This window comes from Pseudochaenichthys georgianus, chromosome 7 (genome assembly GCF_902827115.2).
Source record: "Pseudochaenichthys georgianus chromosome 7, fPseGeo1.2, whole genome shotgun sequence".
NCBI classification, from domain to species: domain Eukaryota; kingdom Metazoa; phylum Chordata; class Actinopteri; order Perciformes; family Channichthyidae; genus Pseudochaenichthys; species Pseudochaenichthys georgianus.
The window spans coordinates 22,274,557-22,291,467 of record NC_047509.1 but is presented as its reverse complement, the minus strand read 5'-3'; the positions used below and the strand labels follow the sequence as shown (position 1 = coordinate 22,291,467).

General features: G+C 40.6%; 1 protein-coding gene across 1 annotated transcript; it reads left to right on the top strand.

The window, feature by feature from the left end:
* The first annotated feature begins 1,271 nt into the window (after positions 1-1,271).
* Positions 1,272-11,176, top strand: gnat2 (guanine nucleotide binding protein (G protein), alpha transducing activity polypeptide 2). Its single transcript, XM_034087119.1, has 9 exons — positions 1,272-1,377; positions 4,972-5,014; positions 5,498-5,639; positions 5,772-5,929; positions 6,064-6,192; positions 6,687-6,816; positions 6,907-7,060; positions 10,282-10,493; positions 11,151-11,176. Exons 1-8 carry the CDS (start codon positions 1,272-1,274, stop codon positions 10,470-10,472), a joined length of 1,053 nt encoding a protein of 350 aa, XP_033943010.1. The 3' UTR covers positions 10,473-10,493; positions 11,151-11,176.
* Positions 11,177-16,911: the final 5,735 nt, after the last annotated feature.

Here is a 16,911-nt window from a genome sequence, read left to right as displayed (position 1 = left end):
TTTCGGAAGTTTTAAATATTCATTAACCAAAAGATGAGTTTATGGTATGATCAAACCTCCAAATTCAACGTCCAAAGTTTATATTGTAAAATATAACGTACAGAGCTTAACTAAAAAGCTGGAGACACCAAAGTTTTCAATCCAAACTAAGCAACACTTTGTTTCTGATGCACTTTGTCAGGAAAACTATACAATAGTTTCTGTTTTCTTACCTAATTAACAACCTTAGATATGTTGTCTCAGTGTAATTCCTCTAACACGCAGAGCGGGGACAGCCCTGAACACCAGCCCCACTGACCTCCACAGATCAATGCCACAGCGCTCATACGCTTAATGTGCTTAATGCACGTAACATCCCAACCTCCTGTCTTAAAGAAATCTGCTCTGCCTCGAAGAAAACATGAACATGTATGAGATAGTTTAAATAATGTTGAAACGGGAAACATATTAAGGTCATGATGTCTCTGAGACCTCACTGAAGCATCTCAATGACAATGGCAGTTGCTTTATTTAGCCATCACCACACCACCTGGGATTTAAACGTCTTAACTATAAGAAGTTTATGAAAGGTTAATGCCTCATTGCTTCGTCCATGTGGCTGACACTGAAGTCAAGAGTCCAGCAGGAGGTACAGTATGGATCAAAAGAGCAAAGTATGCACGCTGACTGCAAACCAAATAGACAATGTCTTAACCATACAAAATATATATACACAGAACATATATCGTCAGGCAGATGACGCTTTATGATCTAGGATGACAGGAAAAACAATTGACGTACTATAAAAAACAGAAAAATGTAGTGTACTTCCTTTGTATTTATATATCAAGTGTCAAAGAATCTACAAGCATTTGGTGTATAGACAAACAATTCAATGAGATCCATGACTGTCACTGAGCCCAGCAATATATGTAAGTATTCTCTTCTTTTCTTTACATCATTCACTACTGCCCTTATTACACTAATTGGATTGGCTAACCAATCAGGAAGAGGCAACTCCTAAGTAAGAGGTTTAAGCCAAAGGAATTAAAGGGTGGATTTCGGTTGGCAAGAGCTTCTGAATTTACTTGAACCTTGCCAAGGTACTGATCTACTCACAGAAAGAGGCCAACGAAGCTAGGAAGGACTCAAGCACCTCCCTCCCAATCCTTCCGCTCTAAAATCGCCTTTCAGCACAATTAGTGTTGCAACCTGATTCTCTGCTCGACAGCTCCAGAGTAACCGTCAAAATTTCTATCCTTGAGGATCTTGAGTTTCTGGAGGAAGAAAGCATGGGTGCGGGAGCAAGCGCCGAGGACCAAAAGTCCAAGGATTTGGAAAAGCAACTCCAAAAGGATGCTGATAAGGACGCTAAAACGGTCAAGCTATTACTGCTTGGTAAGTGGAATTATGAATGGTCTTGATGTATCAAGTTGTATTTGTTGTCCCAAACAGCAGGTGATGCCAAGCGACAGAAATGACGCCTTTTCACTTTAAAAGATTCAGGAATCAACAAACTTCAATTTTTATTTTTCAACTTTAACAAAGGTTTCTGTGGAAGTTGAAGTCTTCAGAGTAGAACAGGGCTCCTGAAGTCAGCAATTACTCAAAACAAGTGATCAATTAAATGAAAATACATGACTGAGAACATGTTTTGGTCAGCTTTCATGAACCCCTGAGAGTTGGTTTTCAAGTTTCAGAATGAATTCATTCATGAGCAGATCATGTAATCCATAATATTGTATTCATACGTAACATTGAATGCTTCAATCTGAGTTCATTGGCTAATTTTCTGCGTATTCTTCAAATATTGGATGCGAGCCATCTGACACAGCTGTTACACACTGCTTAGTTAGATGTAAGATATGCTCAGGATTTACAGGCTTGTTTCTGGATCAAACCTTACATTAGTTTATTAGAAAGGGGGAAGACTGTTTAAGCTTGTGCAAAACGAAGAGGGCATTAGCGGGAACAGCAGAGAGGGATACGAGAGATACGTTTGCAGGTTGAGAAGTTAACAAAGGGATGTGAGATAAAGAACAAATAATTTGTAGAATAAGAAAAGCAGATTTGAAAGCAGATTTGAAAGAATATTGAAAATCCATCCATCTTCTCCCGCTTATCCGTGGTCGGGTCGCGGGGGTAGCAGTTCCAGCAGAGAGCCCCAAACTTTCTTTTCCCTGGCGACATCAACCAGCTCTGACTGGGGGATCCCAAGGCGCACCCAGGCCAGCGAAGAGATATAAACCCTCCACCTGGTCCTAGGTCTACCCCTTGGTCTCTTCCCAGACGTGCCTGGAACACCTCCCTAGGGAGGCGCCCAGGTGGCATCCTAACTAGGTGCCCGAACCACCTCAACTGGCTCCTTTCGACGCGAAGGAGGAGCGGCTCAACTCCGAGTCCCTCTCGGATGACCGAACTTCTCACCTTATCCCTAAGGGAGACACCAGCCACCCGGCGGAGAAAACCCATCTCGGCCGCTTGTATCCGCGATCTCGTTCTTTCGGTCATGGCCCATCCTTCATGACCATAGGTGAGGGTAGGAACGAAAATGGCCCGGTAGACAGAGAGCTTTGCCTTCTGGCTCAGCTCCCTTTTCGTCACAACGGTGCGGTAAAGCGACTGCAGTACCGCTCCCGCTGCTCCGATTCTCCGGCCCATCTCACGCTCCATTGTTCCCTCACTCGAGAACAAGCACTAGTAATACACTTGTATTACATGTGTATTCCCATAATATAATCACTGCAGAGGTTGAAGCTAGTTCAGCTGTCTTAAATTGTGTTTTTTTTGCTGATGCATAAATAAATGCATAAGCAGTGAAATCATAATTTTAAATATTCAACAAAACCAAATACATTTGAAAGAGTCGCTGAAAATTGCTTGCAGGTTTTCTTGGCATTGTCTTACAGTAAATACTGACTTGGAAGGACATGGTGTTTAAAACATCATAGCCTTTAGTCTAAATGAATCACAGCCCAGCAGTGATATGTCAATCCGCTTAGCTAACTGGTTTAGTGCAGATCCACCTGGAGACGTCTTTGTTGATCCCTCAACTCGCACAGAAATAACAACATGTGTCTTATTACCTTATTGTTATATTATAACAGCAATATTTGCATGGGCATGGGAAGAATATAGGACTACATCAAATACAGATTATTGCTGATTTGATGTAACAACACAAATACAAAAATGGAAGCAAGTAGGTTGCTCTAAAATGAAGTCAGATGAAAACAAATAGTATAGTATATAGTATAAAATGATCTTTGAAGAGCATGGACCTCTGTGCTGCTGCCAATGCATGTTAAAAATCAAGTATTTAATGCAGAGTTCATGTCTCACAACATTGCATTATTTTTTGAAAGTCTACTGGGTTGTAAACACTGTTAAAACTACCTGCACTAGATCCACAGAGGAGTCAGCATCAGAGGTCAGACAGTAAGAAGTGAGGCGGTAGGATAAGAAGAGTGCCATCTTGTGGGCTGTGAGAGGAGTGAGAAAGAGTTGTCGTAATTTCAACAAAACCTATGTTTAAATGTTTCCAAAGAAGACACATGCAGTCCTTTATTGTTCCCAGACTGCATTATCAAATAATGTTGTAGATTGCTGAAAACCAAATGTCTTTTTGTTGATTAAAGTAAAAACATCTATAGTATTTCTGCAGAATAAACATGGACAGAGAGCTCCCTTTTAAAGTCAGATTGAGTGTCAAAGTAAAGCCTAGGGAACATTCGTTAATGAGCACGAGGTGAAAGAATGACTCATGCATAAAGATAAAGACACTCTTCATTACATCATCACAGCTCATGCAAATCAGTCTTGATAACGTATCAGTGCCATCTTTACCAGCCCATCACAAGCAAGGAGAAACCTACAAGTTCTTCCCTGAGCGGGCGAGGTCACACGAGTGTCTTTAAATGCTCAGGCAGTAAATCTGAGGATGGAGCTTAACGTGGCTCCAATGAGAGCAGGACAGCCGGCTTTGCTCTGTGATAAACTCCTCTTGGCTGAGCTTACAATGCTGCAGAGAGCTTGATCTACCTGCATGTTTTTTTACCAAAACAATGCAACTGTGGCTTGAATTGCACATTACTGCACAGTCCACTACTAGTGCATTGATCCATGATACAAAGTATCCACAATATTAATTTGATCCAGAGAAGCTGTTCCCAGAAAAGCAAACATAATTCTCCTCCTGTCTGGATTGCCTCCATATAGAGTTGCATTTCTTAAAGTTTAGAGGCGTCTGCTTACACACTCAGTGGCATTTATCGCTGCATGATGGCCTCGATGTACAAAAACCTCCTGATAATCTGACATCAATTACTTCCATAGGACATAATTAGACTACATTATGCAGCTCAGCGAGACCAGAAAGCCAAGAGCTTTGTTGCTGTGCTGTGAGGAGATTATGCTGCCCGTTAGCCGCGCCTTTAGCCACTTCAGTGTCTCTTTTAAACCATCACAACTTCAGGCTTACCATTCTTTGACAGACACAAATAGCAAATATTAAAAGGTGTGACAGATAACACTGTCTGATGTTGTCAAGACATTTTTTTCTGAAAAAACAAGAGAAAACTTGTCTCGGACAAAGTGAAAAATAAGCTCTTTTTGTAAAGCTGTACTTTTGACAATAACGCTCACACATATGTATTTACATAAAGATAGACAATAGTACATTAACACAATACAAAGACAGTGATTAGTGAAACTGTTGACAATGGATTTTCTTGAATAGCACTGGCATGATTTCCATAAACATATGTAACTTAAAGGTAACTCTAGCACTAGCACAAAGCCAGTTTCATTGAGTAGTCTTAATGTTCAGAGAATCATTGTGAAACAAGCCAAACAGATTTGCCCCTTAAAATGTACTGCATCATCAAGACTAATTCTTCTTATGTTTATTGCGTGCATTGTGTTTCTACTCAGTGGCATGTGAAGAGAAACATTTGTGTGTGTTTTTTTGCTTACACTGTTCTTATCTTCCAGGTGCTGGCGAGTCAGGAAAAAGCACCATTGTGAAACAGATGAAGTAAGTATTAAAATAAGGAATACGTGATTTGGTTTTGTGTCATCCACACCATGTCAGAGACAAGCTACGGGAGTCTTTTTTTTTTAAATCTCATCAGTCGGGAATGCAGCCAGCAGGCCATAGATCCCTCATCTCTTTCTGTTTCACTTGCAGGCAAGCCTTTTAACAAAAGGTCGACAGGGCAAACATCCGCTTACTCTGATTTGTCAGCACTTGTTTTGTGCGCTACACTGTGGCAGTAAGAGCTGAGTGAGGTCAGAAACACACCACAGGGGGGCGCTGTGAGCACCAGCTCCAGTGGGTTGTTTCTTTGTCGTGTTAACTTCCCTTTTCACATGTGTGGAAAAAACTAAAGCATATACTTTCAAGATCCTAGTTGTTCCATTTCAATGGAGGTTTCCCCAAACAGCCTTTATATAAACATGTCTATATATCTGGGAAATAAAATGTACCACCCATAAACTATCACTTTTCTGTGTACAGGATTCTGCATCAAGGTGGTTACACAAAAGAGGAACAACTGGAGTTCAGAGGAATCGTCTTTGGAAACATCCTGCAGTCTACTCTGGCTATCATCAGAGGCATGGAGATGCTGACCATTGATTTTGGCTCTCCTACTGCACAGGTCTCATATGACACTAAAAGGATGTAGACCAGACATGATTAACTTGTAGAGTCAATTTTTCTGACGTACACTAAATAGTCCTGTAGTACTGTTGCTGATGGATCGTGGTACTGTGTGCATTTAAACCAACAGGAGAATGCACAGAAGCTGCAGAACTTGTCCGACTCCATTGAAGAGGGCACAATGCCTCCTGAGCTGAGTGATGTAATCCAGAAACTGTGGAAAGACACTGGTGTGCAGGCCGCCTACGATCGCGCTGCTGAGTTCCAGCTGAACGACTCCGCTGGCTAGTGAGTCCACGTTTACTACTGGGATAGATACAGTAGAGAGCTTTCATGTAAAACTAGAGAGGCAGCTGGCTTAGTGTTTATAGATAGAGATGTTTGTAAATCTGAAGTCTGATTGCTATTTCGTTTGTTCTCAGCTACCTCAATGAAATGGAGAGAATTTCCAAATCAGACTACCTCCCCACTGAGCAGGACGTTCTGCGATCTCGAGTCAAAACCACTGGTATCATTGAAGAACAGTTCGCCTGCAAAGAGCTGCACTTCAGGTGAGTCACAATCAGGCCTTATACAAAGCATGACACCACCAAGAACTGACTGAACATTACAGCAGTGGTTCTCAACCAGGGGTACTTCAAACCCAGGGGTACATTGTATTAGCTAAAGAATAAATGTACATATTAAGAACAAGTCAACTTTAATACCTGAACACATGGGGCAGGCATGCAAGTGGGTCCCAAAACTAGTTGGTGAAGTTTAATAGTAACGACTAAACAGTTCATAAGATTAGCTAAAAGTAATGAAGAAAATGGTCGGTTTTACTCAAAGCAGTAGTATGATTTTAAACAACCAAAATATATAGAGTTCAATTGTATGAACACATTTAATATATTCACTTTTACATAAATTCTGCCCTACATTTGAAACACATATTGTGGTTTGATGAAGGGAGTTCATCTGACAGGGCAATAGGGTTAGGGAACCACTGCCTCAAAGCAGCATGATATCCAGGGCTGACATTGTGTTTCTGTGTGGTGAACAGGATGTTCGATGTGGGTGGCCAGAGGTCAGAGAGGAAGAAGTGGATCCATTGTTTCGAGGGTGTGACCTGCATCATCTTCTGCGGAGCTCTCAGTGCATACGACATGGTGCTGGTAGAGGACGACGAAGTGGTGAGTCAAAACTCCGCCATCCTATCGTAAAGCACGAGGCGACACACGTCAGCTGGTAAACTCATCCTGTTCCTCTCTGACCTTTTTCAGAACCGCATGCACGAGTCCCTCCATCTATTCAACAGTATCTGCAACCACAGATTCTTTGCACTGACCTCCATCGTGCTTTTCCTCAACAAGAAGGATCTCTTTGAGGAGAAGATCAAGAAAGTCCATCTGAGCATCTGCTTCCCGGACTATGATGGTAAGAAGTTTTAAAGCTGCCGCACTCTGTGCTGCTATGACAGGACAACACATCCTCACTCCCAGGTCGGCCTATATTGACGTTATGTCAAGTCCCCTGCCGGCTTTTTCTAACGCAAGGGGGGGGGCCTTAGCGTCCATTTTCAACGCAAGGTGGGGGGCCTTAGCGTCCATTTTCAACGCAAGGGGGGGGGGCCTTAGTGTCCATTTTCAGCTTTCCGGGATGTCCATGTGCTTCTATGGACGCTCATGGAAGCACGGCATTCGTTTGTGTCGACTGCCCTTAAAGGCAATGTGAGCGTCCATTCTCATTGGATAGCGGAGAATTGTACACCCGGAAGTAAATATTCCCCTTACTGACGATTGATTTTACAGTGATATCTGCACTACTCATCGACTAAAAAACACCAGATTATCCTTGTTAATTACACAACATTGATTGGTTTAAATTGTGTGCAATGCTTTTGTATTTTTCCCCTTCGATTCGGAGAAACTAATCTTTTTTCGGAGTAAAGGATGGCAGAAGACACTACACTACCCAGAATCCCCAGCTATCATTTCTCCCTGCAGAAAAAGAAAACATGGCCGAACTTCGTTTTATTCTGGGTGTAAAATGCCTATTTTAAAGTTAGTTTGGCCATTAAAATGCGTTTTGATGTCATTTGATGCGAGAAATATGAGTTGTTATTTCAGATTATGTGTGCAGTGGATGTACATGATCTTTAGTTTGCTAGTTATTACGAAGATTACTTCAGGAAATTGCGTCCAACGTTTTCATTGTTACCAAGGTGGTTGCTAGGGACGCTGCTATCGATATTATTTATGTTATGTTGTGTAACTGTTTAATGGTGTTATCTTTATTGCTACCCCCTTCCCCGTCAATGTATAGTGTTGGTCCACAGCGCAAACATATTAGTTTAACAAAATCCGCATCTAAAGATACGTTATTTCCCCCTGTGCAATTCCAGTCTCACATCTCACAGCACATCGTCATTAACAAATACCGGAAACAGACCGAAAACATTTAAAAAAAATAAAATACCTTATTCCGAGTGTGCTTGCTTTTCTCTTTGAAAGTCATCACATAACGGCATTGTAGTACACGGTTCGGCTGCATTAAATATTACATATCTGCCGTAGTTCTGTATTTATAGCCCTGATGAGAAGACAAACATGAGGAACTGAAAACGTGACGTGGATCATAAATATATCAGCCATTAAACAACATCTTACATTTCTTTTCACACAATACGTCTCCTTGCCGTATCAACACTAATTCGGCTCACTTTTATATTTGATCCAATTGGTAGATAGGCTGTATTTACACCATAAAGGTGCACAGATGATATAAAGAGACACCTGGTGGTTAAAGCATGTTATTGAATTTCATTATTTTTATTATTAGATATTAATAGGATCCCTATAAAGTATATTCATTACTCGTTATTCTCTACTAATAGTTAATTAAAGACTGTATATAATGACTATTTTGCACATCCCGTTCAAGATTTCAAGATGTTCTAAGGTGTATTGACATATCATATAGGCCTACACAACTATGGTGTAGTTCTGCATTGAATGAAAAACTTGGGTCGCAGGTTCCTCAACAGTGCATTACAAGACATCTATCAATATGTGTGCATACCTCCAGCAATGTTAACTATGTTGAAGCACTTATTTTAACTGATATTATACATAATGTATTATACTCTTATGATATATGCAGATATTTCATCTCCGGCCTTGTCAGGTATTGAACAATCAATAAATAAAGAACACAGAATTGTTAAATATAAAACACAGAATTTGTGTGATTATACTAAATTATTTTCAAATAAACACCACTGCATATTTAACTGTTACACATGCTGATGTAACGCAAATGTTCCAACTTGGGATCAATAAAGTATATCTTATCTTAAGCTGATCGATGGCTACTGCCATATTTGCAAAATGTGCCTCTGAACCTTGACAAGTGCATGTTTCAGGCTTATCAATTAATGTAATGTAATGTAATGTTATCAATTAACAACAGGAGGGGTCACAAACATAAGTCCAGCTGTTAAATAAAGCTCTTCTGACCTTAGCTGGCGTGTGGGTATATATATTAATACTGCCCATTATGGGCACAAGCAATTTTCACCCATTTATTAATTATATGTTTTAAATGTGAGTGTTTCCTGTCCCCTAAACCTCCAGGGATGTACACAGTTTAATACTGGCAACTTCTTATTATGGGAAATACGAAAACGTCTTTTAAAACTACAACTCCCAGTAGAGACGTGCCATAGAGAACATGTTGCGAAACAGAATAGCCAGCATGTGTAGTTCTGGGGACGGGGTGGGGGGGGGGGGGGGACGCGGTGGACCCGTTCAAATCCAGTTTTGAACAGTCTGCCGTGGTTCCATCCCATTTCAAGTGCTGTTCGAGGCTCGGTAACCCTCGGAGCACACTCTCCAATCACAGAGCTTGAGGACTATCACGGGGTTTGTCAAACAGAGCACATGGTGTCCAAACGATAGCTGGGGATTCTGGGTAGTGTAGTGTCTTCATTGCCTTTAAGGGCAGTTGACACAAACGAATGCCGTGCTTCCATGAGCGTCCATAGAAGCACATGGACATCCCGGAAAGCTGAAAATGGACGCTAAGGGCCCCCCCCCCTTGCGTTGAAAATGGACGCTAAGGCCCCCCCCCTTGCGTTGAAAATGGACGCTAAGGCCCCCCCCCCTTGCGTTGGAAAAAGCCGGCAGGGGACTTGACATAACGTCAACATAGGCCGACCTGGGAGTGAGGATGTGTTGGACAGGACTACGTTTGACAGCGAGATGCTATAATAACCTATTATCTGTCAGACATGCAGTGAGAGGGGATCACACTCAGCTAACAAGTCATGCTTAAGCTTTGATTTACATGAGACTGTAACAGGAACATGTCTGAAAAGAAAACGTGGAAATGGACCTATAATGCATTAGAAACACAACTTGCTATTAATTTGACTTGTGACTCAAACTGCTCAAACTAAAGGAAGACTGAAATGATCAAATGAGGAGTCTTGAGAAACTGCAGAGAGCTTTAATAAAATTATGTGATGCAAGTAATTATATTAAACTTACATCATTTGAGCTGACCAACACAGTGATGCAGAATTATGCATTGATTTTTATATACAATAATACACCCATAAATCCTCTACCATTTTTACCCCCTGCTTTTTGTTTTAGGTTGCAACTCATACGATGACGCCGCCAACTACATCAAGTTGCAGTTCATGGAACTGAACATGAAGAAGGGAGTGAAGGAAATCTACTCCCACTTGACCTGTGCCACAGACACAAGGAACGTGCAGATTGTGTTCAACGCTGTGACAGACATCATCATCAAAGAAAACCTTAAAGATTGCGGTCTCTTCTAAGCAGCTCCAGAGTGAAAAGAGGTGCGTGGCCACCACATCACAACACTGCGGGGGTCTTTGTTGAGTAATAGGGTCCATAAGAGGCAGACCCCTGACAATTCAATGTGACCCTCGTATAGCAAATCATATCTGGCAGTCCTGTGTTGCCAAGCAACTACTTCTGACCATTACATGAGCAAACAAAAGAAAATGAGGAGAAAAAGCAATCCATGTGGTAATTTGTGATGAGACACAGTTCCTCCCAAAGGAAGTTAACTTTTCGATATAGAAATACAGTGAAGCTTTAAACCCAAAGATTATGTTGCTATGGATATTACAACATGTAAACCTTTAAACAGGGCTTCTAAAGCTTAAGGCAGGTGAACGCCACTTTTACATTCAAATTTGCATTCAAAACAACCTGACCTTATTGGTAGGGGCATTTGTGGATTATTAGTTAAAGAAATAGATGTTATGAATTGTTTTTGAGATATTATATAGAGCAACGTAAGAGAAAACAGCTCATTAATACCTTGTTGCCATGTTTACGTTTTTTGTTTTAAAACCAAAATATTTTGGATTCACTGCCTTTAAGAGTTTTGAAGGATCCTAGGGGAACATGTTAAAAGATGCAAGAGATTTTACACTTGATTTCAAGTGATACAAAATTGTTTTACTTGTTTTCTCTCTGTTTTGCAGAACTTCCTTTCCTACCTTATCCCATCACTTATTGGCATTAACTGAGTTGTGTACTGCTGGAGAGCAGAGGGTCCTCAGTTGGTCGTCTTCAGGTCATCACTCCCATGCCAAGTCCCGCTTCTTGACTGATCCTCGCATATCACCACCTCCAGCAGTACATCCCTGAAACACAATGCACGCCCAACTATCGAGTCACCATATTGTTGTTGTTGACAAACCGCTTTCTACAAGATTTTCTTAAGTACAGTATTTGTCACGCACCAGAAGCTGCTGGTTTGAAGGGATGCAGATGAAATAGTTGCTCATTTGGTCGTTGCTTTCCTTTGACTACCGTGTTGTGAGTTATATTTACTATTAAAACCGAGCTCTGTAAAAATAAATAAAACACTAAAATCGGGGGAAACATTAATATTGTGAATAGCAACATTGCAACCTTGTTTTTGTTTTGAGTACAGTAGTCTCTGTGGTCTTGATATTTAAACTGTAAAAAAGTTGCTGAGAAAATATCTCAGATATTCCCAGTGCTTGCAGTATATCCAGATTACATCCAAATTGTACATGTATCTAATCTAAATAGTGTTAAATGTATTCAATTCACTTTACATTTCGATGTGATAAATAAATAAATTTCAGAAGGTCAAACATGGTAGAGAAACTTTGTACATAAAAGTAGGTAATTCCATATATTTTGAAAGATAAATCTATACGAGAGTGAAACACTAGAGGGATGATGCTTTATTATGCAAAGGGAATGAAATCTACTCAGTTTGTCCTTTCTTATTAAATGTAGAGGCACGAAATAAAGATGCATTAAATTCACGTGTGTCTGTTTCTTTGCTTCAGAATCACACAGTTGATCGAGAAAAACGGGAAAACATCAGGCTTCTACTTGTTGGGGACACAGCTGCTTTTATACAAGTTCACTGTTTGAGTCCGATCGAAAATGGCACATCTAGAAGTGCATTAACAATAAACCTATTGACAGAGCTGAATAAAGGAAAGCGGTAAATCATCTGCATGCTGAACACTTTCATGTTGCATTAATCACATTATTAATAAAGTATGATTGACTGTTTTTTTAAAGATACAATAAACAAGTTAGGACAATGAGGACTTAAAAGTGAGTTGAAGTGTGTGAAACAGCTGGAGCCCTCTGCTCCAGCATACAGATGTGTCTGATGTCTAAAAATAGTCTTTCCAGTTTGCATGACCTTCTTCCCTGCATGGTTTAGGGGAATTAGCCTTTAATAATCTCACAGTGGATAACAACTAAAGGGTATTGCCTGTGGTACAATTATGGAGTTGATTTTGTATTTAAAACAGAAGGAAGGGATACAACTCAGTGCTATTATTTAATGTGTGAAAATGTACCCATGCAACTGAAGCAATGTAGATAAAGCTACATTTAAGGAATGTTTCCTACCAGGACTTCTCTGTGCAGGAAGTGACTTTCGTAATCCAAACTGTCCTATGCTACAGAAACAGACTTCCTCAGTATTATGGGATGGCTCAAGCCAAAAATAACAAATATTAATATTAATATAACAAAAAAAACAAAAATTCAAACTTCTCACTTTGTATGTTTAATGTGATATATATATATATATATATATATCACATTAAACATACAAAGTGAGAAGTTTGAAAAAGCCAGAGGTTGTATTTGTTATTTTTATATATATATATATATATATATATATATGCACTTGGGGACTTGGGGACCGAAATGCACTTGGGGGAAGGAGGCGTGGTGATTGGACACAGACTTTGAGACGATCTCCACCCACGGCTCCTTCCGACGACCACCCAGCCAGTCAGTAGGCCTGCCGGACCGAACACCACCGACCAGGAACGAGTTTAAGACAACACATATCCAGTTGTCCTGTTCTGTCAAGAGATTTGTTTTATATTGTTGTTTTAAAAGATTTACTTGAGAATTAAATTGACTAAATCCCTCACAATAGCATCACATTTTTGTAATGAAGAAGGCAATAACACACTTTCATGCATTCACCATTTTGTTAGCCTTTTAGCTGTGAACTATGCGAGTGAAGTTCTGTTGAATCTGCTCTGTTGGAGCGTTCGACTGGACGGCAGTGGCGGAGCCAGGACATTTTCAGTGGGGTGGCCAGGATTGAACCAGTGATCATTTTGGGGTGGCATTGAAATCAATATTATATGAACATAAAAATACATCTCACTAGAAAATAAGGGGTTATTTAAGGCACCCACAACACACCTCTACATTATTTGGGATTAAGCTAGTGGTGGAATAGATCAAATAATATTCAGTATATGTAACTATTTTTGGCAAAGTAACAACGAAGCTTACATTATACAAACGTAATGCAATATCCATACTGTTTAGCTTATGGTTATCAGCAGCACTATGAGCTAACCAAGCACAATTGCTGTAACCACACCTCCAGAACCCAACCGACTCATTTATGCTTTAAATAACCTGTAGGCCTACAGGCTTGCATCTATCTTGTAGTCCAATACTAACTGCACAATATTTACTGACACTGAGCTGTGAAAACATAACACTGTGCAGACGTGGAACATTCTGCTGCAGTAGAATTCCCTATTTGATATAAGACTAAAATTCCTGACAATAGATCTCAATAGTCATCTTTTATGGTGTAAATGCATTTTTTTAAATAACATTTTTGAATGGAACATTCTCAACATGAATGCATAAATCCAAATAAATATAATTTAAATATGTGGAAAAATACAGTTTGAAATGTACAATTGAAATTAGATGTTAGCTTTTTGTTTTGATATATATTGTATTCCAGTCTCCCTTCAGATATGTTACACTAAGTGGCATTCAACAAAATGCTGCTCACCTCCTTCAGTTGGGAGAAAAGCTGGTTCAGGTTCAGCATTATGGGGGACAGGGGTGCTGAGCCTAGAGATGGATCTTATTCTTTTGGTCCTGGCACCAGGGGCAGTGACAACTGATTTAGTATGAATAGCTGCAAAAAATGTACCTGCATTTATTAAATGTCAGCTAAAAGAGCAGTGAAATTAAAAACCTCTGTATTTTCTTTTTAGATATTAACAGTACTAATGTCAGCAAAAAAAATAACAATTTATTTACAATGGACTACGCTAAGCTAACAGACACATTTCCACCACTCATGGTCATGAACCACACCCACCTTTTCTTTTGAAAAACTGGGTAACATACTGTCACCCTTTAGTCCCTCTCTCTTGTCTTTCTCTCCTTTCTTTTCTTTTTGAAAGCCTGACTTTGTAAGTCGTTGAGACATCGTACACACGTAAGTACTAGCATCCCTGCTCCTAACATGCTCTCACTCTCTGCAAGAAAGTGCTGTGTGCGTTTGGAGGCAAGACCAAACCATTACATGTAAATAGAAGAGGGTGTACAGAGGCTTTGGATAATTAACTTTTGGAAGAAAATAAGTTGAATGAATTCAATATAACGTTCTATTAATGTTAATTCTTGATGAATGATGAAAGGTTACTTAAACATTTTTTTCTTAATGTTCTAAAATAGTTTGGGCCCCCGTGGTGAGGGTGTTTGGGGTGGCCAATAGGGTGGCCAGGATTCAGCTCCGCCACTGCTGGACGGTGCAGGGCGGCGGGATAGTTGGTGTCTACAATGGCCAGGCTTTTGAGATGTTTGGCTTCCAATACAGAAGGTACGGTGGCCCTGAAGTGCAAGACACCACAGCATTTCACAAAACACAACAGCATTTCGGAAAACACCACAGCATTTCAGAAAACACCACAGCTTTTCAGAAAACACAACAGCATTTCACATTGGACGGAAAGGGTATTCCTTTAGGGAGAACACTTCTTGTTTGTGATTGGACAGAGCCAGCCAGAGAAGCACTGCTGTGATTGGATGTTTTTGCTGCCAGTCAAGAAATGACGCTGCGTGATTGGCCCAACACATCAGCCGTTAGCGGTTAGCACACACTCAGAGCTCACAGCTCCTCATATCTGTTCAGAAACTGGACAAAAGTTAAACATATACAAAACACAGACTGTCTATGTCATGGTGAATACAGTCACTGCTTTATTTATGTCTGTATGACGTTGTTGTGAGTGTGGACGGAGCAGCTACAGGTTAGTTAGCCTGATCGATCCGATTCCGATTTACATGGAGATACGGCCCGCCCCCTCTCCAGCGTCTTGTTTGAATGACAGGAGTAAACACAGAATTAATGCTTTATTAATTCATGGTTTTTAAGGGGCTTATCTCCATGTAAATACTATGGTAGACCACCCAATATTCGCATCGCTCTAATCGCTCGAGTTTCACCGCGGCTGTCAGCTGTGTTTGCTCCTGTCATTCAAACAAGAGGCGCTGGAGAGGGCGCGGGGCGTATCTCCATGTAAATCCTATGGGAGATACCAACTACAACAAAATGAACATATTTGACCGTGATTTAATTGTAATACACGTTTCAAAGTGATGCCGAAGTAACTACATACTGATAACGGTTAGTAAAAACCATGAATTAACGCTTTGACAAGTCTGCAGACAAGACGGCAGGCGAAAAGCTTTTAAAATGCGTGTTTTCTGAATGGAATCGGACCCATCAGGCTAAACTAACCTGTAGCTGCTCCGTCCACGCTCACAACAACGTCATACAGACATAAATAAAGCAGCGACTGTATTCGCCATGACATAGACAGTCTGTGTTTTGTATATGTTTAACTTTTGTCCAGTTTCTGAACAGATATGAGGAGCTGTGAGCTCTGAGTGTGTGCTAACGGCTGATGTGTTGGGACCAGAGATGGGGTCGTTACTAAAAAAAAGTAATATATTACATATTACATATTACTTAAAAAAAAGTAATATATTACACTACTTCGTTACTATCTACATAAAGTAATTCGTTACTTTACTCGTTACTTTACTCGTTACTTTACTCGCAGGGCCGGCCCGCCCCTCCCTACAGGCAGATCACGCAGACTGCTAAAGTTTCAAATGTTCTCTTTAGTTCAGTTTCCATTGTCGCATAAGACTGATCCAGATAGCTCCTGAATGTTTTCCTATCTGACCATGGCTGTCCTCTGTCTCCTGCTATCTGACCGTGGCTGTCCTCTGTCTCCTGCTATCTGACCGTGGCTGTCCTCTGTCTCCTGCTATCTGTATATTTTGCACAGTCTATCTCTGCTCACGCTGTTGCGTCAGCGTGTTCTCCTGCGTGTTGGCCATGTGTTGCACTGGAGCCAGACTTCAGCCGAGCACGTACGAACTGCGCATGCGTGAGTGGCAATAACTCTCCTTACCAGCAGGCAGCGGTAGTGTGTATTCGTCATTCAAAACAAGCAACAACCGGAAAACAGAGAAGAAGAACTACGTGTGTGTGATATAAATAAACAACAGCTATGTGCGTTAGCTTCACCTAGCATGTGTTCTTTGCAGGTGTTTGTTGAGGTTTGATGATGACTGATTTTAGAAAGTAACGAAGTAACGCGTGTCGGGGCAATGTTAGTAACTGTAGTGTGATTACTGGATTATAAAAGTAGCGCGTTACACTACTCCGTTACCGACAAAGTAATATTATTACAGTAACGCGTTACACCCAACTCTGGTTGGGACCATAGACTGTGTATATATAAAGGTTGGGACACATTTCGCTGTCGGGTGTTGACCAATCACGAAGCGTCATTTCTTGACTGGCAGCAAAAACAACCAATCACAGCAGTGCTTCTCTGGCTGGCTCTGTCCAATCACAAACAAGAAGTGTTCTCCCTAAAGGAATACCCTTTCCGT

Excerpts from the sequence above, each read along its gene's own strand:
- gnat2 (XM_034087119.1), top strand. The coding sequence starts at position 1,272 with ATGGGTGCGGGAGCAAGCGCCGAGGACCAAAAGTCCAAGGATTTGGAA. Across the intron at positions 1,378-4,971 it reads GGTCAAGCTATTACTGCTTG|GTGCTGGCGAGTCAGGAAAA; the intron begins GTAAGTGGAATT and ends CTTATCTTCCAG. Across the intron at positions 5,015-5,497 it reads ACCATTGTGAAACAGATGAA|GATTCTGCATCAAGGTGGTT; the intron begins GTAAGTATTAAA and ends TTCTGTGTACAG.